Below are 26,896 nucleotides of genomic sequence, written 5' to 3' on the forward strand. Positions count from 1 at the left end.
AAGCAAAAAAGGAATAACCAATACCTACAGCTTATAGAAAATTCTGACAAGCTAAAACTCTTACAGAACTGTTATTTGGTTTACCTTTTTCTTAAAATTCAGAAAAGTCAGGCCATACTTGAACATACACAGGGCTCCTCAAAATGGCTGCTTTACAGGTTGCTTCATGCTACCAATTCACGAATCCAAACCTAGATGTCATTCAGGATATATTTATACTCCCCCCAAAAAATGATTTCACAAATGTGTTGGTTCCTAAGGGGAAAAAGCAAGGCCCAGTAACAATAAAAGCCATACTGAGGAATATGGCAACACCTGTTCAAAGCACCTGTTTCAAGGGGGAAAAAAATGATACGAACCAGAAATGATAGCATTTTATTTTAAAAAATATTTACAGAAAACTGTTCAGGAACTCATCTTTTTGGATAAAGCAATAAAAAATGGATTTATTTCCTATGAGTTGAAAAGCCTGTTATAGTGTTTTCATTATAAACCTATTGGTTCGAAAAAAAAAAAAAATACTGACCTGAAAAACTCCCTATCAGTAGCACCTTGACTTTCATGATCTAATCACGATGGAAATTCTTACTACCACGACAAAAAGCAAAAACTCTGATTACTTGCTCAACGTGAAACTTACTACATTATTAAAATTTTCTCAAATTAAACATGAAATACAACATATGAGCAGAAAAAAAATTTCCACTTAATATAATGACCTGTGTGCTATTTAAAATCACAAATACTTTTAAGTAGCATACAGTTTATCTAAATGCATATTAATGTATTTAGATTATTTATGTCCATTTTAAACTTACAATTACAGATTTATTTTTAGTGAAGTAAATACCAAATATTAACTCTTTAAAAAAGTGTCCCACATAAACCTGTGAGAGAAATTTAAAGTGAAATAGGCCACACTATTCTAAGCTCATAGGCAACAAACCTAAAAACATGCCTCATTTGTGTATTCACTAGGAGGTCCAAATATACAAACAAAATCAAAACAATAAAGAACACCAATAGCACTTGATAAAGATTAGACAGAGTATCAACAATGTAAAAAATACAATGTATTATATGATGAGTTTGAATGCAAAAACCATATATTTATTAAACATGTGATTAACTTAAAAACACCAAACCAGTTTGTTTTAAAGTGCTCCTCATCCAAGACCTTGGACAAAACCATCCCTCCAAAGTGAATTTAAAAAAAAAACAGTTTACAAGGCAAACACTGACAATAGGTATGGACAGGCACTACCAAAAAATGTTATTTGTTCTTTAATTAAATAATGCCATTCTCAAGTGATGTAGAGCAGTCACCTTGACAGAATTCCTTTTTTTGTATAAATAGTCATAAATAAAAAAATGTCTCTAGATAGTCTAAAGAACTGCAAACATTAATACCTTACAACAGCAGCTTAATGTCTATTTTAGGAAAAAAGCACTAAAATCCTCTTCCATTGAAAGGCGTTTATTTCTCTGGTGTAAGTGAGCAAGGTCACTACAACATTCACCTCTTTTCTAGAACAATGTAAATAACAACGTATACACATCTTAAATTTGGTAGGTCATAAAAGTTAGGATGCAATCATTTTTTGATGCAACAGAAAAATAAATAAATAAAAGTTAAATACTTTAACCCAACATTTGGTTTTGACAAATCAGTAGTGTCAACTTCACATATGAAGGACAGCATAGTCTGGTTTTTAAAAAAATCCTCAATATGTCACGGTATTGGGGCTAAAAATATGTAGAATATTAAATGTTTCCTTTTGCTTAAGGGAATATAATAGAATCACCATCAAGCTGCTATCGTAACTCATTTTTAGCTGGGGTAAAGTGACCATTTGGTCCATGGCACAAGTTACAGATACTACACTTCTGTCAAACAGAAACCTTGTTTCTAAGATTTCATGTTTATAAGCTACAATACACACTGACTCATCCGTCAGTCCCTCACAGTTTTTTAGAAAAATATCTACATTTGTCCTTTTGGAGGTCAAAATGTTACACCATCATTTGTTTAAAAAAAAAAAAAAAGATGCACATTCATACTGTGAAGTTATTAGGAAAATACTCTTGCAAATAAACTATATAAAGATAAAATACACTTCAAAGGTATGTGGGTTGTTTTTTTGTTGTTTGTTTTACAGTATTCTATAAAGTGCAGAGAAATCCTAAGGGAAAAACCACTCCCTATAACATAGTTTCAGTACAGCAGCTTTTGCATAGCAATACTTAGAGGAAGTTGGACACTTCCGTTTCCTCAGGAAGAGAAGGATGGAAGAGCGTCTTCCGATTCAGATTTCTTTTTGGCCGTAAGTCTGCTTTCTTCAGGAATGGCTGCTGATGCCAGATCTCCATTAAGTGTATTTCTTGAACAGTGAACAGGTCCTATTAAGAAATTAAGTAAAAGGTTAAAAATAAATAAGTAAATAAATGATAAATAAATATGCTATCGATATTAACTCCAGTTCTCCATGGAAAAAAATTTTTTTTAAATTTCCTATTTAGGGACATGAAATTCTTTCAGCTTCCTATTAATTTTTTTGACTATTTGCTTAATAGAGAAAAATCTCACCTTCCCACTATTGGCAGTCATAAGGAGAAACTTCATAGCTAAGGAACTAAATTACAAGGGCACCAGAAGTAGAGATATTTGTTTGGCTCACTGCTAGAACCATGGTTGGCACATAGTGGGCAGTCAGCAAATATATGCTGAAGTGAATGTAGTCTTTGTTACCTACTGATTTTTCAGCCTGATTGTTGTAATGCCGTTAGTATCCTTCTGTTTTCTAGGGAAAAAAAAAATCAAAACAAAACAACAAGATCCAAAAAAGGTTACATGCCTCACCCAAGATCACACAACTGGTAATAGAGTGAGGACTAATTCAGGTCTTACTCTTCTCATCATAAGACTTTCTGAGCAAAGCTGACAAGGTACCTCACACCGAAAGTTCCCGTATTTCCACGTGGAATACAACTCACAGAACTCACTGCAGCTGCAACTGAACACAGCTAAACACACTGGCATGGCCCCATTCCCAAACAATTGCACTTTTGTGTGTACATGTTATTTGAATTTACCAGGAACGGTTACAACTTTTATAATTTTTTTAAATCTAGTTAATAAAAAATAGAAGTTTTCTCTCTCAAGGAAAAGAATACTTGGGGATAAATTTTCTTAGTGGGGCAGCCACTAAGACTGCCCAATTGCAAAACATGTACTTTCTAAAGAAGAGCACCAATTCAGTCTCTGCTTTGTCAACTAACTGAGACACAAAGTTTTACGATAAACAGATGGAAATCTAAGGATAAAACTTCTCTAGCCACACTTCCCAACTTAAAAAACGTTCTAGAGAACTGAGATATATGTTTGTATATAACTGCGGATGCATGTGTGTATGTGTGTACATGTGTGTGAAGGTATGTGTGACTAGTTCTGTTACACTCCTTAACAGCTAACTATGGGAATGCTAAATGGAGTCAGGCATGCACACTGAGAGCTTCTGAAAATTGGTTTCAAAAATTCAAAACCAGGGTGCTTACAAGAGAGCTAAGAAAAATGGCTGGATTTTTTAAAAAATTATTTTCGCAGGGCACCTGGGTGGCTCAGTTGGTTAAAAAATTATTTTCGCCATCACAAATGAAAATGATCCCCTTAGACTAAAAAGGAGCAGTATCTAGAGAAAAGTACAGGCAGCATACAGAACTCTTTCATGGGCTCTAGATTCAAAGGGTCACGTAAACCGGGCAGAAAGAACAAGGTCAGTCAGAATCCACCCTACCTGCCTCCCACACCAAACCTCTAACCCTCTTCCACTTAGTTCCTCCAAGTTGTACTAAATTGGCCTGGGGAAGTTTCCTTCTCCCTTCCCCTTCCCACCCTCACCCCTTTTCCTTCCTTTTTGTACCCACTGTCCCAACTTAAATTCAAAAATGGCAATGAGCACAGAGCAGTGCTCTATATCAATAAATAGTTCTGCAAGAAACAACAACAAAAAAAGATGCCATCACTTTCTAAAAATCTGAAAATGACCAGCAGTCCCTCTCCAAACTCCACCACCTTCATGAACTCTATCTTCCCCCCATCATTAAACCTGTTTAACTTTCTGGTTCCGTAAAACAAGTTTTAATCAATGTGAATTAGCGGGGCTCTTCCAGGCAACCTAAAGAAATCTAAACACCATTTATGATGTCATCTCCACAAGAGAAATAAAATCTGTTTTCCGAACGACAGACTTACAAATTCTTGGAACACGACCTGTCCCCTAACTAGGAACTGTATGTAATTTCCATCACACATGCTTCATGGGCAAGAGGAAAGACTCTGAAAAGCAAAAGTCTACTAATGGAGTTGTAATAGTAAGACCCTATTTGTGTTCACAACAAATCATGGTCACCACTGTCTAACTAGATATTCTGAGACAGATTCGCTCTCTCCCAAATAAATTAATATTAAAAACAAATAAATAAAAAAGTCTAGAAAATCAGAAAACTAGAAAAATCAATCTAAAATATCCAACATAGCGGCGCCTGGGTGGCTCAGTTGGTTAAGCGACTGTCGTCGTCTCAGGTCATGATCCTGGAGTCCCGGGATCGAGTCCCGCATCGGGCTCCCTGCTCAGCGAGGAGCCTGCTTCCCCCTCTAACCCTCCCCCCTCTCATACTCTCTCTCTCTCTCTCTCTCATTCTCACTCTCTCAAAACAAGTGAATAAATCTAAAAAAAAATAATAAATAAAATACCCAACATAGAAGCAAATCATCACCACTCAACAAAAGCTTTGAAAAAGCTTTCTCTCTGAAGAGAAAAATAACTAAATTTGAACATAAACCACAAAACCTTTCCTAAAGTATTCAATCTCTTTATGCTGCCTCTTTGAAGAAAAAGGGAGGAAAAGGCACAGGAATAAATGCTACTATAATTCACCACCACCGGAAAAATGTATTTTCCTTGGCCATTTCAAATTATTTAAGTAACAATGCTGATTTTTTTTTTCTCTGAACTTAGACCTTGCCTTTATTTTCCCCTAGAATCCTACCCACAATTCACGCTTTCTTCTAAAATGTTTTTGAAATGTAAATATAGTGGGAGTAGAACATTACTAAGAGATTACTAAAACGTACTGGGAAGAAAACATTTTGATGTTATATATACACACATATAAATCAAAGATACGGCACTTACATAGAGGTATTCAGCACTTCTTAGATAATAACTAATAACAAAGGTGTCTGTAAGAGGAAATAGGAGCTTCTGTGGATTGTGTGCTGTTTCCCTGGCTCTGAATTAAGGAATGAATCCAAGGGCAAAGTACAGTGTTGACTATCAGTATCCTTCGTTTATTTCAACACTTATAGAGCACCACAACAATTCTGGAAAATAAGCCAAAGAAAGAGACAGAGCTGCATTTAACTCACTATCTGGGTCTTCAGGAGGAATATCATTACAAGAGTCTGTATCTGAGTAGGTTCTTCGGCGTCGCTGGGAGAGGCGGTGAAGTGCAGATACCGGTTCTTTTACACAGTGGCTACTCCTACAAATTAAGCAGAACGCATTACATTGTAATACCCTCAACTTAACTGGAGCGATTTTTGTTTGTTTGTTTTTAGAGAGAGTGAGCTCGCATATGAGTGGGGGGTGCAGGTGGGCGGGGAGGGGCAGAGGGAGAGAGAATCTTAGGCAAGCTCTACACTCGGAAAGGAACCAGACGTGAGCCTTGATCTCATGACCCTGAGTGCATGAGCTGAGCCGAAATCGAGTCAGACACTTAATGAACTGAGCCACCCAGGCACCCCTTAACTGGAGTTTTAAATGACTTCTTCAAATGAAAGACGAACTATTTTTTATTTCCAAATTTCTATTTTAGCAACATTCAACTCCTTCAGAGGTCACGCCACAGGCAAGTCAAATCATTTAGAATCCAGCTGGTAACCTGAATATGACCTCTGAGCCAAACTAAATGGAAAGGGGGTAAAATAAAGCAACTTCTTTTATAGAGAAGGGTCCAGTGAGACTGTAGACATATCAGAGGGTTAACCAATGTTTGAAAACTAAAAGTTATGACTTCACAAGTGCATGTATCTAGTGTCAATCCATATCTGATCAAAAATAGCAGAGTGAAGGGGATAGGCACGTAGGTAAGGAACATGCTAGAGGTCAACTCACTGACAGCAGCAAGAACAAATAGACATGGCAAATGGAGGCTACAAAATCTACTGTAAAAAGCAGTCTGGTGGGGGGGCGCCTGGGTGGCTCAGTCAGGGAAGCGTCAACTCCCGATTTCAGCTCAGCTCATGATCTCAGGGTGGTGAGACTGAGCCCCACGTCCATGTCCGGCTCTGCACTTAGCGCTGAGTCTGCTGGTCCCTCTCCCTCTGCTCCTTCTCCCCCGACCCCCGGCTGGCACACACTCGCTGTCTCTCAAATAAATAAATATTAAAAACAAATACATATAGTCTAGAAAATCAGAAAACTAGAAAAATCAATCTAAAATATCGAGCATAGAAGCAAATCATCACCACTCAACAGCACTTCAGCTGCCACTGTATGGAAAGCCCAATATTACTGTTCCTAATGACAATCTTGCGTCATCAAGAAAAAAATAATTTTAAAATTCTAATTATATTTGGGGCACCTGGGTGGCACAGTTGGTTCAGTGTCTGACTCTTGGTTTTGGCTCAGGGTCCTGATCTCAGCGTTGTGGTATCAAGCCCCACATCAGGCTTCTTGCTCAGCACAGAGTCTGCCCAAGACCATCTCTCCCTTTCCCTCTGCCCCTCTCTCCTGCACATTCCCATGCTCTTTCTCTCCCTCTCTCTATATAAATAACTTTTTTTAAAAAAGCCTAATTATATTTTATTTAATTAGAGGTAGAAAAGATAAAATACAGTTCAGAAAAATTTCTATCACAAAAATAGAAGTTTGTAAAAGGGATCAAGCTTCTATTTTTCTAGAAAATTCAGCCGGTGAAACTCTTCATTCTCTGACAGGATTGGAGAGATAAATATTTACATCACAGGGCTCCTCTGAGCACATGATAATTCAGAGGTCACATAATCATGGTGGGGAGGGGGTGGGGAGTGACAATACTAAGGGCTCAGTTAGCCCTTTTCCTTAGTGTAGAAAAATAAAAGCTAGTGTCACTACAATTTCACCAATTTCCAAAGAACCAAATAAGACAATCAGAGCAACTTAAAAGACTTACCTACCAAGATAAAAAACACTTTAGTGGTCTGGGATATTGGATAAATGTCTTAAATGTGCTGATATGACTATATACTTTAAAATGTCAATTGGTTTTTCTCTTTTTTCGGTAAGTTCTTTAATTCTTAACAAAACAACAGATCAGCATTATTATATGACGATAAAAAGCTGTCGGAAAGTGAGCCTAATCATTGGACCCTTGATACCTCAAAAATGGATTTCTACCAACCATCATTTGATGTAATTTCAAACATTTAAAAAAGGTACAAGAGCTGACAAGGTGCTTACCTTGCTGGTTAATTTATTCACTCATGTATCTTCACTGACTTCACCTACTGGTGCTAGGCCCTATACTTAGATATAATGCTAAGCAAATCAGAACCAGGCTCTGCTCAAGAAAAGTTTCCATCCCACACTACTTCAGGTTAAAGGCCCAAAAAATTTCTCTAAGTAGGTATAATTCTGAGAGAACTTGATTAAAAGAAAAGGTTATTTTACCTCTCTGAACTGCAAGAACCAGGATGGCTGACAGAACGCTTCATCTAGAAATTTAAAAAGAAAATGAACATAATCCATACATCAAGTAGAATAATACAGCTCTAATGTATTATCATTATCATAATTAACACAAATTTGCTCAGATGAAAAAAATGACTGGCTAAGAAATTTATCCTTTACAGACTCAAGCAACACTATCAGCACAATGTCAAGCTTTGTCCCTAAAAACCATTCATCGGAATCTTTCCCAACACATATCAAAAATATGCTAGATTCTTTTCTCAATAATTAAAACCAAATTTTATGTTTTACATATATCATATATGTATGTGTGTACATGTATATAAAAATATAAAAAATGTATTATAACCACTCCAAAAAACCATACAATTTAAAGGAATATCTAACAAGCCAGAAAATATTCTAATAAATATCTCTCCCTCTCTTTTTCTTATAGGACAGGAAAAGAGTCTAGTAGCAAAGCTTTTCTTTATAATTCATTATTCAGGTCGCTGTTACACAGATGTTCTAAAGTATGGTTTTCATGGAAGATGGCATTAGTAATTCAAGTCTTTAAAGAACTCAGAAGAAGGGCACCTGGGTGGCTCAGATGGTTAAGCCTCTGCCTTCGGCTCAGGTCATGATCCCAGGGTCCTGGGATCAAGTCCCATGTTGGGCTCCCTGCTCAGCGGAGAGCCTGCTTCTCCCTCTCCTTCTGCACCTCCCCCTGCTCATGCTCTCGCTCTCTCTCTCTCTCTCTGTATCTCTCTGTCTCAAATAAATTAAAAAAAAAAAACTCAGAAGAAGAACCTCAAGTCTCAAATAGGTCTCTAAAACATATATTTAAAGAAATTTTCAAAAACCTGATTAAAAGCTTTAACAAATATGACAAATACTAAACTGAATTTAAAAGATCCAACTACTCCACCAAAAAAAAATAGGAGGGCCCCAATTAAAACAGATTATTTCAATGTTCAACAAGGTAGCAAAAAAGCAAAGTTTATACTACAGGCTAAGGACGGTTGCTTTTATACGCAGGGGCTCAAGGGTCTTACAAGTCCAAGTCTAACATCTGTGTTATGTAAATGCCTGCTGTATTTGTAACAAGAGCCACCAGTTGCTCTGAGAAGTCCCAGTTGAAATGATAACAGATATTACCAACCCAATTTGTAGTCCAGGGAACACTAATATGATTGACATCAAGTTGCAGATGGACATTAACATCTCCTTTAACAGAAGTCAAGTCCTTTGGGCTTACTCACCCAAGGACATCACCACTACAATAATCACTCAATCTGTGGGTCAAAATGACGATTGTTTGAACTTCTGATTAGGATTTGAAATAAAATTGAATGCAAATTTGTTCTAGGAGGGACACAATAAGATTAACTACATAAAGTAGTTTAAAAGTCAATTTAAATAGTTTTAGAATTCTCAAATCTTGCACAGCTTTATCTTCCATTTACTCATATTATTAAAAAGAAAAAAAAGAGATTTTCCCAAAAAGACTGTCTAACCTTTTTTCCACGCTGTGTCTCCAGAACTAATTATCATAAGCCACAATTTTTGCTTGATGTATGAAGTAAAATGGCAAAGCAAGTAAAAATAGCCAATATTTTTTAGATTAGCTTATTGGACTTTCTATCAAATTGCTACTGATAAAAGGTTTTGATTTAAAAACAGTTATAGTTTCTTAGACGTAAAATCTACAGAGTATTTGTTACAGAAGGCATTTTCCTCAGAAATTCAATACAAAAACAAGGCAGCTTTGAGGTGGTTTTATTGCATGTGATTCTATGAAGTCAAATACAGTAGTATTTGTAGTAAAGTCTGTACTTGACACCTTAAAAAACAGTGTACCCCTTATATATCAACTTCAGGAACATAGCACTAGAAGAGACATCTACAGTCATACCATCCTGAATGCGCCCAATCTAGGAACGTAACACTATATATACATCCATCTCAAAAGATCTTTTCTGGTTCAACTGTATAGGTTATTTCACAGTTCGTAACATATCTACAATTGTTTTATAAAGCAATATCGTCAAACTGTTCGGCTGAACACTACTGTACTATGAGATGTTATTCAAAAATATGTAAGAAGGGTCAAATAAATTCCAGAAACAATGCACACCATCTCTCCTTCTCAGAGATTCATAATACATGTTAGCATAAAAGAAGTTCTAAGAAAAGAGGTTCTAAGAAGTCCTATGACAGAGAAACCCAATTCATTTAAGTTAACCTAGCATGTCCCAAAATAATCTGCCCATAAAACCCATTTCATAGTACACCTGTCCCAGAAGACACTATTGGCCCATCATACACTGATTAGAAAAAAATTTAGATAATAATCTTTACTTAATCTCATATAGCTAAATTGGCTGGGGTGGATAAAAAAACCTAGGAATAAGTTGTACCCTATTCTTTCTTCTAACAAATAAGCCTTCAAGTAATTGCTAAAATAGTACCAGGTGGCATTCTTCCCTCTATAAAAGGGCTCCTGAAAATACTTGGATGAAAGAAATGTAAAGTCTCATCAAACTCTGTCTCACCTACGAGTTCCACACAGCTTGCCTAAGCAAGTTTATTAGTTTGGGAAGGACAAGGAGTCCACTGCCCCAGGGAAAGAGTACTTGTTGTTCAGGGCAATCAGAAGGAAAGAAACTAACACAAAGCACCTGTGTTAAACACGTTAGCCCCTTTGCAATGACCTGCTGATGGAAGAGACCTTTTATTTTATAGATGAAGAAAACGAGGTCCAGAGAGATTAAGGAACTTGCCTACTCAGAGGGCTCAGTTCCAAATACTGACTATAAAACACTGTTTTCCCTATATCGTGTTGCTTCAAACCCCTTACAACGCCTTTACGATTTGCTTAATTTTACCCCTTTGCTTAATTTTATCCCTAATTTTATCCCAAGAAGAGCAGTGCCCCCAACCTCTTCTGTGTCACAACACCCGCAGAGCAGTATAATATTTTCCTGGCACACTGGGGTAAACGGTACAGTCCTCCATGGGGAGGCGATCAGGACCTTGGTACATGCTGAGCCCAAAGAGCTGAGAGGCTCCAACACCGAAGAGGAGTACAATCGAAAAAAAAATTCAATCTGTTGATTATTTCCCCTTCCACTGCCAGATTCCTCCCTTAAAAATAAAAACAAAAACAAACATGCAACATCACTGGAAGAAAAAGAATTCCCAACCATTTGAACAGGAGAAGGTGACACAGGAGAAACCAAGGGATCCGGATGGGACAGCTGAAACATCTCAGGTTTAAACTTGGCATTCGCTATCTTCACACATTCCTCAAGTGTTGTGATGAATGTATTACATGTGGCACTAAGCAGAGAAGAGGCTTCATTCATGTTCTGAAAAATTACACACTGAGTTGAACAAACTCACACACAACTATATGGAATCATGCACCACATTCTAATCAAGTGACTAAACTTTATCTCCAATAGACACCTTACTAGCTTATATGCAAATCTACTTAAAATCTACTCCCTTAGAAAATTAAAGCAATACATGAATATGAAATGTCTATCAAGCAGTGTATGAAATTAGAGTCTAAGAAAAAATAAGTTTTGCATTTAAACCAAATAACCAATCATATTGAAAAACTATGTACAAAAATGTATCGTAGATAAACCCAACCTAAACAGTAATTTTCTAAGTAACCAAATTCTGAAGGAGGTCACAGCAATGGAAACACCCTGAGAGTTACTTAGTGGCAGGCACAACTCATATATACTCCAAACCCCTTCTCCCACTTCTTCCTTGGTAGAATACAAACCCCAATCTTTGCTTTATGACAGCAATGTGTCCTGACCCTGGGGGATGAATACAGACTGGTCTGAGCCAGTCATGGCAAGTCCATGACTCTTTGTCAAATATTGATATTTCTTAGGTTCCTTTGACCCAGACCAAAAAAAAAAAAAAAAAAAAAGAGAGAGAGAGAGAGAAGTCTGCTGAGGAGTTGCTGAGACTTTTGTTCCCAGATAAAAGCCCAGGACAGCAAGTCGAGAAGGTCTCTTTCCACCTTGGTTACCCCAACTGCCTCCTGCATCTGTGTGACCTTGACAGTCACCCTGAAGCCTTGGGGATTAGAGGAACAATGAAATACACCAAGAATGGCAGAGTGGAAGGTCCTTGATACGGTCAGTGAGCTGCGGAGCAAATGTGAGGGCACCTACCTCCAGAGAGCTTGTGGTGAGACAGTAAATGCCCTTGGGGTTCAACATGCCTACAACTAAAGGGGACCTCACAGAAGACCGCTCCCCACCAGGAGAAGGCCACGGCGGGGGGGGGGGGGGGGGGGGGTGGGCAGGAAGATTTCTTGTCCCATTTCTCCCAGGTTAGGTAAAAGGAGACTGAGAACCATGCCGGCCTTTCACCCGGAGAACAGTAGGGCTCACTGGTCCTCCTTTATCAGAAAGTGTGAGCCCATCTCATTGTCAGGCCCCACACATCTGAAATTGGATTCCTGTATTACTGTTCTGAGGACATTTTTAAAAAGTTCTTTGATAAAGCTAAATTATCAATTCTCAGTCCCTGAAACTGGAACCTTATTACCAAAAGAAAGAGAACAGCAGTTGCCCAATGATTCCAGCCCAGAAAACAAAGCCTGGAATGCTTCCTTCCCACCCCAACCTCCAAATCATCAGATTAGCTGCAAAAATCAGCCTTGATTCCCTGGAGAAGCGTGCTGCTTCCTGCTTTACTTGGTTGCACAGATATAATCTAGAAGTTCCCACAGATATCTGGAGTCTGTAGTAGGGACAGCCCAGAATAGCTAAAAATAGCTCATTTTGAAAACGCTTCTCTGCCACCCTATGGGAAGAACCTCACCCACCAGGGTATTACAAAGCATAACCAGACATGAAAGGATCATCTTTGTATACCTCTATGCTGGGAGATGAATGATTCTCATCATGATGAACAAACTCTTGGATAGTATGAACTTGCTGCATTAGGAGATCACAGTAGAGGCGAAGTTCAGACATTTTGGTTTTCAGAGATTCACTGGTTTCACTTATTTCTGAAAGGAACATATATAAACATTCAGTTAGATTGTTTTCATATCCTTTGAACAATAAAACAAAATGGAGGGGCGCCTGGGTGGCTCAGTCGTTAGGCGTCTGCCTTCGGCTCAGGTCATGGTCCCAGGGTCCTGGGATCGAGCCCTGCATCGGGCTCCCTGCTCCACGGGAAGCCTGCTTCTCCCTCTCCCACTCCCCCTGCTTGTGTTCCCTCTCTCGCTGTCTCTCTGTCAAATAAATAAAATCTTTTTAAAAAAATAATAAAAATAAAAAAATAAAACAAAATGGAATCATTTAAAAAGTAAGACAACAGACATAAAAACCTACAGCTTAAGAGGTGGGAGCCCTTGGAAATAGGATACGAGGGTCTTGAAGAAAAACCTTCTCTTCAAATAATTGGGAAAAAAAATGGGAGTCATATATCTGACATGAAGTTTAGGTAGATTAATTCCCAGAGGCAAGGTGATGACCACTGGATTTTTTTTTTAAAGATTTTATTTATTTTGCGAGAGAGAGTGAGCCCGTGCGCGCACGTGAATGGAGGGAGGGGCCGAGGCAAAGGGAGAGGGAGAATGTCAAGCAGACTCCATGCCGAGTGTGGAGCCCAACATGACTCAGGGCTCAGTGTCCCCAGCCCGAGATCATGTCCTGAGCCGAAATCCAGAGCTGGTCACTCAACCGACTGAGCCCCTCGGACACCCCCCGCCCGGACATTTTACACAGGATATTCCCATTCCATTACTCATCTTTCATTTAAAACGTGCTTGTATTTCTTCTTTTGTAAATTGTCTTTTCTAACCTTTACATATTTTTCCAGTTCTGACGTTCGGCTTTTTCTCTTAATAACATACAAATTAATAATTTATAAAAGTTCTTACACATTAAAGAGAGCAATCTTCCCCCTGTCCTATTCTATATACTGGAAGCGCTTTTCCAGATCTATCTGCTCTCTTTCAGTTTTCTTTATTGTGCATTTTGACATATAGAAGTTTTTAATTTTTATGTAGTCAAAACTATTATATAAACATCTATTTTCTTCTGGTCCTTTCATAACTTCATCTTCACATTATACTGTTCTCAGAATTGTTTTATTAAGAGCTTACTTCCTTTAATATGTCCAGACACACTAACTATCCAGCCATAATCTCAGCCATTCACTTACCAATACCCTCTAAACCAGCAGTGTAAATAGCAGAGGAAGCAGGGGAAAATACACGTGCTAGATCCTGGCATTTCTCCATACTCCCTGGATCAGGGGCACTGCTTTGTGATACTAGCCCCAAAGCCACTCTAGCCACAATGGACCAAACCAGCTCTACCTGCCCACTTGACCTAACCTAAATTAGTTTCTACTCAAATTTAAACCCATTCCTTCTTTTTTTTTTTTCAATTGTAGTACAATACATGTAGTGAAATTTACCATTTTAGCCATTTTAAGTATACATTAAATACATTCACAATGTCCTACAACCATTACCATCATCCATCTCCAAAACTTCTTCATCCTCCCCAAGTGAAACTTTACACCCATTCAACAATAAAGCCCCATCCCCCCGCCCCCAGCCCCGTCAACCATTATTCCACCTTCTGTCTCTATAAATCTGACTACTCCACGTATCCCAGTAAGTGCGATCATAATATCTGTCCCTTTGTGACTGGCTTATTTCACTTACTTTTTGAGATTCATACATGTTGTAGCACGTGTCTGAATTTCCCTCCTTTTAAAGGTTGAGTAATATTCCATTGTATGTATAATACTACATTTTGTTTTTTTCTTTCTTTGTCTGCGGACATTTGGGTTCTTTCCACCTTTTGGCTATTGTGAGTTTCCACTCCTTCTTATCCTACCCTTAGCCATACCCTACCCGTGATGTTCTTTCATATGTTTTTAAATGATTATAAATTCAATTCTGGGCCTTCATTTTTCAATACCCAAATTTAGTGTTTTCAGTAATCTAACTAACTTCTACTATTTTTTAATTATAAAAGTAATACATGTTCGGGGTGCCCTGGTGACTCAGTTGGTTAAGCGTCTGCCTATGGCTCAGGTCATGATCTCAGGGTACTGGGGTCGAGCCCCACGTCAGGCTCTCTGCTTAGCTGGGAGTCTGCTTCTCCCTCTCACTCTCCCTCTGTGCTTCCCCTCTCTCTCTCTCTCAAATAAATAAAATCTTTTAGAAAAAAAAAGTAATATATACTCAATGAAAAATTTTGAAAAAACAAAGAAAAGATAGAAAAGAAAAATCAAACAACTGCAAACTCACTACCAAAATGTAAATATTTTTTTAAAGATTTTATGTATTTATTTGAGAGAAAGAGAGAGCATGAGCAGAAGGAGGGGCAGAGAGAGGGAGAAGTAGACTCCCCACTGAGCAGGGAACCCCGATGCTTGAACAGTGAGTCTCCTGCCCACAAATTACCTTTCCAAAGGTAACAACTTGACCAACTTTACAAATTTTTCCTGAGCTGACCAATGAATGGATATATAATTTTGAATCCTGCTTTTTTGCAATTATCATTTAACATTGGGCATTTTCTCACATTATTAAAATTCCTTGTAAACATTTTACTGGCTACATATCAGCTTATATCAGCCTATAGTTTACTGAACCATTCCCCTAAATTTCAACCTTTGCATTATTTACAAGTTTTTTCTACTATGATGAATATCTATGCATGTAAATCATCTTCTACATTTCTGATTATGTCTTTAGGATAGATTACTAAAAGTGCACAGGACACTTTACATTTATGTTTAAGAAAATACTCTTATCACAAAAGAAAAATTTATAGTTACCTTTTTCTTTTTTCGTCCTAGTATCAGTCAAACAGGCTTTGGAGCTCCCCAGAGCAACCAGCCACCTCTGTCTTTCCGCTGCATTCACTGCCTTCATGTAGAAATGCTGCTCACCTGGAATGATTAATTCCATTCTTGTGTTGTCCGCTGAATGGACTATGATGATAAACATGGGGGAAATAGAGTCACAAACTTAAGTAATTTGGGGAGAATCAAACAATCACTCTTACACAGTATTAGATGTTTCAGACACCTAAAACAAGAAGTTGAGCTTCAGGATGCAGGCACTGCCTCTCCCTAAGGGACTATCTAGTGGCCCCTTAAAAACACATGCTCACATGTACTCATGCTGGCAGGGGGGCCAAAGTGGTGGTGGCAAGAGAGAGAGAAAACAGCACTGAAAACTAAAAACTCCCTCTCTGGGGGCTGCCTGTACTACTTTAAGTACACAGGCACATAAGTGTGACATAAGTGTCACACTTACCACCATGTTTTACTGATTTCTTTGAAAGGAAAATGTGTTTTATCCCCGCCCCCCCCCCGCCCAAGCCTAGGGCAGTGCCTGACATTCAGAAGAAGCACAATCAATGGTACCTACGGCCATCTTCCATTAGCACGGCAGTCCTCAACTAAGGGCACACTACAAGCGTATCTGAGACCTTCTCCTCTTTCCCACCATCCTCCCCACCTCTCCTAAACCACCCCTGACTTGATACTCAGACAACAGAGAACTAATCAAGAATTATACTGAGCCAATCCTCAATCTTTGTTGTAAGACTAAATTTGTGCTACACTGTCCTTAATCAGTAAGCATTTGCCTCGCTCAGAGGAGTACTGGCAGAGGGGTAAGATCGCAGAGGAGAAAGAAAGGAGTCTTTGCTCTAACAGAGGTGACATTTTAACCAGGGAGACAAACCGACACACCGAAAATAATCAAAACGACTAAATGATAAACTCTTTGGTACAGAGACATCCTGTGTAATTAAAATGAGAGAAAGTAAGAAGAGGTTGGAAACAAAGCTTCAGGAAGAAGGATCTGACAACAGTAGAATTTAGTTAAGAGAAAAACTGCATTTAAAAAGGCCTAGATGAGGAAATAAACATAATATGTACTGAGGAGACAAGCCTACACAGAACCTTGTGTTGTATTACATGGTAATGATATTCATGAATGGACAAGCTGAATTGAGCCTAATTTTCAGGGGCCTTGAAAGTCTGGCAGAAGCCCTTATTTATATGATTAATTACTGAAAATACTGACCAGATATACTATGGCAAATAGTGCCAGAAAAGCTTTGCTAGCTTATCATTCTACTTATAAAGGCCATCCTCGGATGTAGATAGTGAAATATATAAACATGCAACAATCAATGATGGGTGTAAAAGATTTCCAAGCTGGGATAAAACTACTGAAATCCCCATGCTCCAAGAGTAACTCTTTTTTGGCTACTTAATACTAGTGAAAGTACCAATAGCTACCTCGAAAGAAAACAAAGCTCTAATTTCTAATAATTATTGCTACAAATGAAAATAAGATGACTCCAGGGATGCCTGGGTGGCTCAGTCATTAAGCGCCTGCCTTCAGCTCACGTCATGATCCCAGGGTCCTGGGATCGAGCCCCACATCGGGCTCCCTGCTCAGCAGGGAGCCTGCTTCTCCCTCTCCCTCTGCCTGCTGCTCCCCCTGCTTGTGTTCTCTCTCTCTCTCTCTCTCTCTCTCTCTGTCAAATAAATAAATAAATAAAATCTTTAAAAATAATAATAATAAAAAATAAAGAACAGGCAGAAACTTTGTTTTAAAAAAAAGAAAATAAGATGACTCCTTCTTTTTTTAAGTAGGATCCATGCCCAATACGGGGCTTGAACTCACAACCCTGAGATCAAGAGTCCCACGCTCCACCGACCTAGCCAGCCAGGTGCTCGAAGATGTCTCCTTTTTAAACATACCAAAATTGGTGTATTAATCAAAGATGTCCCCTCCAAAGTAGTCACCTGAGAAGACAATAAACTTAAGAATAAGGCTCCCAAAACATCAAGTTCTTAGCATAAAATGGACAAGATCTCTATATGCAAAACTGTAAAACAATCCTGAAATTAAAAACCTAATTAAGTATAGGAATACACCATGTTAATAGATCATAAGACTCAATATTGTCAAGAACACAATTCTCCCTAAATTGATGTACAGATTCAATACAATTCCAGTCAAAATTCCAAGCAGACATTTGTGGAAATTTACAAGCAGATTCTAATATGTGTTAAGGAAATGCAAAGGGCCAATAATAGCCAAGACAATCCTGAAAAACAGCAAAGTTAGAAGACTTAGACTATCAGATACTAAGAAGTATAAAGCTAAAGAAATTAAGACAGTGTGACTGTGACATTGGCAGAAGGATAGAAAAGCAGGCCCCTGGGACAAAAGACAGTCTAGAAAAAGACCCAATGTACACGGTCACTCACTTGGTGACAAAAATGTTTCTACAGTGCTCTAGGTGAAAGGCTGCTGTTTTCCATAATTGATACTGTCAAATGAATATCCCTTAAGAAAAAATGAATCTTAACCCCTGCCGATACCATATATAAAAATAAATTTTAAGTCAATCACAGACCTAATACGGACTTAAGTATACAAGGTAAAACAATAAGCCTTCAAGAAGAAAAAAAGATTTCCTAAGCAGGACATAAAAAATTCTAATTTAAAAAACTGAAATATTGGACTTTATTGAAATGAAGAACTTGTTTATCAAAAGATATCTTTAACAAAGAAAATGCAACCTAAGAAGTGGAAGAAGATACTCACAATACAAAGACTCATTCGGACTATATAAAGAACTCCTACAAATCAACATAAAAGATAGCCTAATTTAGAAATTGGGCCAAGGGGCGCCTGGGTGGCTCAGCCATTAAGCGTCTGCCTTTGGCTCGAGTCATGGTCCCAGGGTCCTGGGATCAAACCCCGCGTCGGGCTCCCTGCTTGGCAGGGAGCCTGCTTTCCCCTGCTCCCACTCCCCCTGCTTGCATTCCCTCTCTCGCTGTGTCTCTCTCTGTCAAATAAATGAATAAAATCTTAAAAAAAAAAAAAAGAAATTAGGCCAAAGACTTGAAAAAGGACTCCAAAAGAAGAGGATGTTCAAATGGCTAATTAGTAACTGAAAAAAAAAAAAAAAACCTCATCATTAGTTATTGAAAAAATACAAGGTAAAACCACCATGAGATACCACGAGAAATATTCAAAATCTTAAAACTGATAATGCAAGTTTTGGAAAGAATGCAAAGCAACTGGAACTCTCATGCTCTGCTAGTTCAAGAATAAATTGGTACAACCACTTTGGGAAACAGTTTGGCATTATCTGCGACAAAGATTCTCTCCTGGATCGAACTTCAGTCAGACTCCTCTGAGCCTTCTGCTTGACAAGGCCTGATCTTGGGCTTCCATCTCTGTCCTTACAGGGTCCAATTTTAGCAGGAATTCTGCTAAGTCACTTTAGCCAGAATCCTTCACCATCAATATCGGATTACCCTCAATGCCTGAACAAATTCCTCTACCCCCAATATCTCCCAGGTATTATCTGATCACCCCAGCCTGCCTTCAGCTAGAATCCTATAGGTCAGTTTAGCAAGAATCCTATAGGTCAGTTTAGCCAGAATGCCCCCTACTCCCTGATGTTTTCTCTTAGTAATTTTCCATCCACCGATTCCCCCCGTAACTCTACTCCTTGGCTACAAATTTCCACTTTTCTTATCGTATTCAGAGTTGAGCCCAATCTCTCACCCCTACTACAAAACCCCATTGCAGTAGTCCCTATACTTATCATGAGAGACTTGAATAAATTTGGCCTTACTAGCAAGTGTCAAAAATAATTATCTCCTTAGTTCTGCTAAAGCTAAATGTATGAATACCCAATGCCTCAGCAATTCTACTCCACTTCCAGATATATACTAAAGAGAAATGCATACATATGTTCAACAAAGAAATATATAAGAATCTTTATGGCAGCTTTACTCATTATAATCCCAAATGGAAAAAATATATATATACATCAATACTAAAATGGATAGCCACATTGTGAGATATTCACACAGCAGAAATACTACAAATCAAAAAGAATGATTGAACTACTATTACACAGAACACAGATGAATTTCACAATGTTGAGTGAAAGAAGCTAACATACAGACAAAATCCTGATTTATTCCATTTATAAAATGTTCAAAAGTAGGCAATATTTACCTATGGCAATAAAAGATTAATGTTACTTTTTAGAGGGATTAGTGGCTGAGGAGACAGGATAATATCCCAGCATCTGGGATGCTGATAATATTCGATTTCTTAATCTGATCGGTGGTTACACGTGTACACTTTGTAAACATTCTTCAAGCTGAATATTTAAGATTTATTCCCTTTTCTGTATGTTATTCTTGAATAGAATGATTACTTCAAACAAACAACAACAGTAAAAATGCTGCCACACTTGAAACATTTTAGAATTGCCTTAGGATTCTGCCACTAAGTCTTTTAAATATCCTCAAGGGTGGAGAATCTTTGAACTTTGTAGTTTGATTTCTGATTCTCACCAAATATTATTTGGAATCAAATCTGGGGAATAAAATGAGACAAAACGATCACTAAAAAAAAAAAAAAAAAAAAAAACCAAACCTCATGCTTTGAATGTGCTTTTCTTGTGCAATTTATACACTGGTTCATAAGGCAATTCTTTTTTTTTTTTAAGATTTTATTTATTTACTTGAGAGAGAGCACATGCATAGCAGAGGGAGAAGTAGACTACCTGCCAAGCAGGGAGCCTGACGCAGAGCTTGATCCCAGGACCCTGAGATCATGACCCGAGCTGAAGACAGCCACTTAACTGACAGAGCCACCCAGGGGCCCCCATATGGGAAATTCTAAAAGAGGAGTTCTAAAGTGTTACAGGTGATGATGGTGCAATTAAAAATAAGTACGTCAAAAATGAGTACCTGGAAAGCTAACACTTACTTGTATACATTTCAGTATGTTTGTTAAAAATAAACAACAAAATTATACCACATATATTTCAGGGAAGATGCAGTAATAATACACTAGGCTGAAGTGTTTCTATATCTTAGATAGCCATGACTTCCTTCCATTAGAACAGTAGTAATTCTCAACTAACGGGAGCATGTTACAATCAGACACGTGCATTTTGGAGAAAGCTCCCTGGATGACACTGATCTACCCCAGATTATGAATCACTGTTGTTGAAAGAGTCCTAGTGGTAAGAAGTCTTAAATGAATGAAGAACCAGATGTGTAGCAAGCAAAAATTCTATTTTGTCTCCATGGCTAAATCATACTGGGAACTACCATGAAACCACATAAATTTAGCAATCCAGCCCTGGAAAATGTAACATAACGCATTAGCTGCTGCTTTGGTTTAATCTAAATAAGAAAATGCACAGAGCAGTAAGATTACTCTGAAGCGTTTGATAGCCATGACCAAGAGCTCGCCATGTCAAAGGAAGTCCCCTTCAGGAAGGACAAGTATTCAAGCTACAGAGGAGAAACGCAAAAGGCCTGTAGGTGTTTGATATTTACTACTCTAGTGCTTTAGTTCTTCCTTCAATTCCCTGAAGAATTCAATACTTTTTGTTATCATTTTGTCTGATCTCTCCTACCCACCTCCACCCCACACAACCCAACCAGACATACAAATGAATCAGTGGTCCATGAAACCTCCCATCGTGAAAATTACAGCATGACCTATTGCTTTATTTCTTCTCTTTCGGAAGAAAAGGAAAAAACCTCTATCACCCAGAAGAGTTTATCTCCAATTCGGCAAAGAACCAGAGTTTATGACTCTGACTTCATGTTTTATCAAAAGCCCTACAGAGCTTGCCTCATTATCTTCAGCTTTTTTTTTTCTTTCTTTCTTTCTTTTTTTTTTCAAATAAGGTCTATGCCCAACGTGGAGCTTGAACTCATGACCCCAAGATCAAGAGCTGCGTGCTCTACCAACTGAGCCAGCCAGGCGCCCTGCCTCAACATTTTTAAAGCTCAGCTTCTAATCCTCACAATACCTTTACAATGAGAATGAAAGAGAACACTTGTGGACTCAGTATGGACACTAAAGTAGCATCCCTAAGAGACTGTTTTTCAAGTCCAAATTGGAGACTAACACTAAGATTTTTGGATTTCAATTCAAAGTACATGTATAAAAGGAGAAATGCAAAAAACTGTGCTTAATAATGCTAAGTGCCACTCTTAATTGCCAAGGAAATAAATGGTATTGGAAGATCCCTACTGGATGAGAAATGTTTTCCCCCTTTTTAGGTTACAGTGAAGAACACTTTACTTACCTAACTTCAAGTTTCTCTAATTCCACGTATTCACTTACCTTTAATTTCACAAACTGCCATCTTGATACTTCCTTTGCTCCCTTTGCAAACATCGTCTTGTGAATCATAGTAAGACAGGATCCCATTATCCAGAACAAACCAACGAGGCTGCCAACCTACAAATATTGTGGACAACAAGATTAATCAGAAATTAATTTAATCACACAGACAACTATGATTTCAAAATTTACCATCCATGTTTTCTTGGCTCTACGGTAACATACTGACAATGCAATTTTTACTGGCCAAGGCTTAACCAAAATGTTCTTGCCTCAGTCCCACTTTGTTGGGAGAGCCTTCTGCAGAAATCTGTCGATCAGCATAAATATAGGGAGTAATACCTTTATTCTTTTTTTTTTTAATTTTTTTTAATACCTTTATTCTGACTCACAACCTTCTCATTAACAACCCGTAAGACTCATCCTCAGTAATAACCCCACAAAGGGTAAAACATGACTTCCCCCTTTTCCTGAAGGGAACAGAGTTGGGTTTCAATGGAATGGAAAAAGCAAGAGAAACATGGATTCTAGCCCCAGCTCTATTCTCACTCTTTAGTTAGATAAGTTGAAACAAATCATTTCAGTAAGTATCAAAGTTCTCAGTCTCCATAATGAGTGGATTGAACAAGATGACCTCTCAGGTGCCACCCAGCCCTTAAAATCTGCAGTGGGACCTTCCCCCCCTTTAAATGTTGCCTAAGCAAACTCCCTCCCTTGCCAAGTGAGTGCTGAATGAATTCTAGTCTCTTCCACAGAAGCTGCACATTCTGTAGTGAGAGCATGGATTTCCCGCACTCCCTCTCTCTTTGCCGTGCTGCTGCACAGCTCAGGCAGAAATGCTGGAAACTGCAATCATTCATTTCATTTGTGTTTATTCAGTGACTAGATCACACAACTGTCACAGACTTGGCTCTAAGGCAAAGCTGAGGATGAGGTTGATGGCTTTCTTCAGAGTTCAACTGCCACTCCTGCAAGCCAAACTCAGTGTACCCTAAAATCTTATCAAGCATGTTACTAATTTACAACAGTTCACTGATTAATAACACAGTGACCATGACCACAGTGCCTCACTGAAGGCAGTGTGACTGTCCCTGTTCTTTCTGTAACTATTAAATCACAGTTCAGCCTGGTCACATTAGACATAGCCTGCTATATGCTTAATCAATTCTGTTTTTCCAGGGCCAAATAGTACCAAGACAGTGGCCGATGGGACAGTCATTCTTACCCCCGATTCAGACCCAGGACTTACCTCCCCAAACGGCTTTTCCTGTAACACTTTTGAAATGACATCATAAAAAGATTAAATTTCACAAGGGGAAATGTCATAATACAGTTCAGAAAGCTGGACATCCAAAATAATTAAAATACATTTCAAACACTTGGAAAATTCTTGTTATGAAACACTATAACCCCTAATGAGGCCTAGCAAATTAAAAGGGAAGTTCTTTTGGTACACAAACGTCACCTTGTTTGTCATTGCATTCCCAGCACCTACAATGGTGCCCGGCACATAACAGGTGCTAAAAAAAATGTATCAACGGGGGCGCCTGGGTGGCTCAGTCATTAAGTGTCTGCCTTCGGCTGAGGTCATGATCCCAGGGTCCTGGGATCGAGCCCTGCATCGGGCTCCCAGCTCAGCGGGAAGCCTGCTTGTGTTCCCTCTCTCACTCCCCCTGCTTGTGTTCCCTCTCTCACTTTCTCTGTCAAATAAATAAATAAAATCTTTAAAAAAAAATGTATCAACGATTAAATGAGTGATTAAACACCAGAAAAGTGAGATATTATATGTTATCCATGAGAGAAAAGATATGCAGTATATTACATGACAGTATATTGTATATTGAGCATGCACAGAAATGGTAAAAACATCTAACGCTAATTCACCGTGGCAAACAAATTATAAGCAGGATGGTAAAAGTACACTCCACCCCAGGTCCAGTGTGCCTATAAGTCAAATTGTGGTTTTGTAAGCCTGCATTATTGTGAGTCAGTATCTCTTTAAAACAAATAATGAGCAAAATGACTCATTTAGAATTTGTAGCAACTTGAAAGGTGACCATGGTTAAATATATTAAAATAATGAAGACTGTTAGTTATCTCTACACACCTTTTTGAAGAAATATTTAATTAAAACAATCTAATTGAGGGGCGCCTGGGTTAAGCGTCTCCCTTCGGCTCAGGTCATGATGGGATCAAGCCCTGCATGGGGCGGGCTCCCCGCTCAGCAGGGAGCCTGCTTCTCCATCTCCCACTCCCCCTGCTTGTGTTCCCTCTCTCGCTGTGTCTCTCTCTGTCAAATAAATAAATAAAATCTTTTAAAAAAATCTAATTGATTCACACATCTGTGAAAAAAAATTCATAGGCATTCTTTAAAAAAAAAAACTTTCTTTTTATCTCAAACTACCAAATGTTACTGAAATCCTTATTCTCTACAAAAGATTCTCAAAGAACACTGTCATGAAACTGAAAGGTTCCTTCAAGATCATTCAGTACGAAGAGCTGCTCATTCTTCTGACCTAAGATGAACTAAAATGAATAGTCAGCATGCCACTGAGTCAAATTTATATTTTTAAGATGGAATTCTTCCAAACAAAAGATTTCATTTCAGCAAGCTTCTACAATGCATACTAGCAGTTTGCTTAAATGCTCTGCAAAGACTAAAAGCTTAAGCACATGTGGTTAAAAGCTCAACCAGCTGGTGCTCAGTGCCCTAGATGAGAAAGATGGCCACCAAGACCACATTTCGCTCCAGGAATATATTATGACTCATGTCAGTAATCACCCATTGCTCTAGGCTAGGCATAAGAGGGGTTCCTCCCAAGACACTGTTGACACTATGCTTATGAAAGTTTGCAATGAGATGATCATTTGCATCTCAAAGAATAGAAACCATTGTCTTTAAAGTTAATACCATATCTCAACTAAACAGCGTAACTTCTCACAACTGCCCAAACAAAAATGCTTAAGAAAAAATATTTATCTCATTTTTTAAAAGTTCCCTGCTAAAACACGTTATTTATAGAAACAAACTGACATTTTAGTGTAAGCAAAATAAAACATGCATGTATCATAACTGTTAAAGAATTTGCTGCTTTAAATCAGGCTTTAGCATTCTGATTAATCAGAAAGTAAGAAGGAAAGAGAGAGGAAGGAAGAAGGAAGGAAGGAAGGAAAGAAGGAAGGAAGGAAGGAAGGAAGGAAGGAAGGAAGGAAGGAAGGAAGGAGCAACCATAGCTCAATGCTTATGCCTTAAAGTGTTTATATGCAGATTTTGCACAAGGTCAGGGTGGACACAAGCTGAGTGTACCATGCAGTTACCAAGAGGTTCAATACTTTGGGCAGAGTAAATAAGTGGGTAGCAAGTCAAGATGCCTATTATTCTGGAACAAGAAATCTATTTCCTGCTTAATCTTACTTTAAACCCATTTCCTTTCCTCTAATGTGGTGAGATCATAGAATTCTGGAGTTGGACGCCACCTTTCAAGATAAACTGATCACCCTCTACTTCACAAACTGAGATCTTGAGAGGGTAAGTGACTTGTCCATACCCCTGGTTGATGACAGAGATGGGTCTACAACTCAGAATTAAGGCTCTTTAAATGAGCCAGGCTGTCGGTGTCATGGAAAAAGCCCCTTCCCTGCTGGTCTCTCATTTCTACATTTCGGAGTTTTTCCTTCCAACCCACTTCATGGGTGACACTGACTGTTCTGCTTCTGTGCATTGCACTGTCCTCCACTATTTCTCACACTTACCTTAATTCCAAAACATAAAGACAGCTCACTGACAACCAACTCTTAAGATAATGTTCTCTAGGGACAGTTTAACAACTTCAACAAGACAGCTTGTAAAATAAACCGTTCTATAATTTCCTATAAATTTAAAAAGAAATAGAGAAAAGATTTCTTAAAATTAAATCTTGATCTTACAGGATCCATTCTAGTCCTGTACCCTGACAACTCAGTTATGAACAAAATGCCGAATCAAGTGTGAATAAGGATGGAGACTGCACCAACACATGCAGAGTAACTGGAAATTGTTACGGAAGCCACAGGAGGAAATAAGTATTATTACACGGGAAAAGAAGCGGTCAGGCGCACTTCCCACCCTGAGGAAGATGCGCAGTCTCAAACCGTCCCCTGCAGTGGCCAGTTCCATCAAGGGACTGAGTGAGGGATTAAGCCCGGGAAGCAAAAGGAGCCCATTCTCTGCGAGGGTCACTGCAGGCCAAGCAGAGGGAAGGGCCCCTGACCCTCCTTTTCCGCAGCCTCCCCACAGAAACCCGCCCAAGGCCCCCGCCTCTCCCCGCCACCGCCCCCCCGCCCCGGGGTACCCGAGCCCTCTGACCTGTGAGATAGTTGGTCCACTTGTACAGAACCCCCTCCATGCTTCAGAGCCCGGCGCCGCGCATCCTCCTGGCCGGGCGCCGGCCGCGGTGCTGGGTAGGCGCGGAGCCTGGGCAGCCTCCCGGCCCGCCCGGGCACTCCCCGGGCAACCCCGCCGGCACCAAGCCGCCCTCAGCCCGTGTGCGCGCCGCCGGGAAGTGGCGGCCCTTAGAGGCCGGGGCGGCGGCCGCCGCGTGGAGGTCGGGGGCCGCCAGGCGCGGGCTCAGACATCCCCGGGCGAGCCTGGGCGGCGGCGGCGGCAGCTACAAAATCACGACCGCAACCGGCCTTCGGCTCGCGCTTCCACCCCACGGCGGTTCCCCTCCCGCGCCCCGGCGCTCCCTCCTCTTAGCCCGCCTTCCTTCCCCCCGGGCTCCCCGTTTGTTTTCATTGACCCCGACGTCGCTTTCACTTCCTGGATGAAAGGGGCCGGCTCGTCCCGGGAAACCCCTCCCCGGCGGCGGGGCTGGAGGAGCGGGCGCGGCCTGCTGCCCCACAGCGGTGCTGGAGGCTGCGGGAGGGGCCTGGCGGCCGCGGCACACCTTTCACCTCCGGGCCAGGCCACCTGACTCCGCCTCATCCTCCCTCA

General features: G+C 39.4%; 1 protein-coding gene across 3 annotated transcripts; it reads right to left on the minus strand.

Annotated features, from left to right (window-relative positions):
• Nucleotides 1-352: 352 nt before the first annotated feature.
• PLEKHA3 (pleckstrin homology domain containing A3) lies at nt 353-26,649 on the minus strand. Of its 3 annotated transcripts, none has more exons than XM_028125171.2 (8): nt 26,270-26,649; nt 21,925-22,041; nt 15,555-15,668; nt 12,620-12,756; nt 10,919-11,083; nt 7,713-7,756; nt 5,429-5,544; nt 353-2,400 (listed from the first exon to the last, which is right to left on the minus strand). In XM_028125171.2, exons 1-8 carry the CDS (start codon nt 26,307-26,309, stop codon nt 2,273-2,275), a joined length of 861 nt encoding a protein of 286 aa, XP_027980972.1. In that variant the 5' UTR covers nt 26,310-26,649; the 3' UTR covers nt 353-2,272. The 3 variants fall into 3 exon arrangements, with proteins under 3 accessions (XP_027980972.1, XP_027980964.1, XP_027980975.1); XM_028125163.2 differs by having other exon boundaries at nt 15,555-15,710; nt 26,270-26,648; XM_028125174.2 differs by lacking the exon at nt 10,919-11,083 and having other exon boundaries at nt 15,555-15,710.
• Nucleotides 26,650-26,896: the final 247 nt, after the last annotated feature.

Source organism: Eumetopias jubatus, unplaced genomic scaffold (assembly GCF_037043125.1).
Source record: "Eumetopias jubatus isolate StellerSeaLion01/CBP00866 unplaced genomic scaffold, mEumJub1_p1.0 scaffold_3, whole genome shotgun sequence".
Lineage (NCBI taxonomy): Eukaryota > Metazoa > Chordata > Mammalia > Carnivora > Otariidae > Eumetopias > Eumetopias jubatus.

Excerpts from the sequence above, each read along its gene's own strand:
- PLEKHA3 (XM_028125163.2), bottom strand. The coding sequence starts at position 26,309 with ATGGAGGGGGTTCTGTACAAGTGGACCAACTATCTCACAG. Across the intron at positions 7,757-10,918 it reads CACCTTCTCCTGTTCAAATG|ATGAAGCGTTCTGTCAGCCA; the intron begins GTTGGGAATTCT and ends TTAAATTTCTAG. Across the intron at positions 2,401-5,428 it reads TCCTCCTGAAGACCCAGATA|GACCTGTTCACTGTTCAAGA; the intron begins GTGAGTTAAATG and ends ATTTCTTAATAG.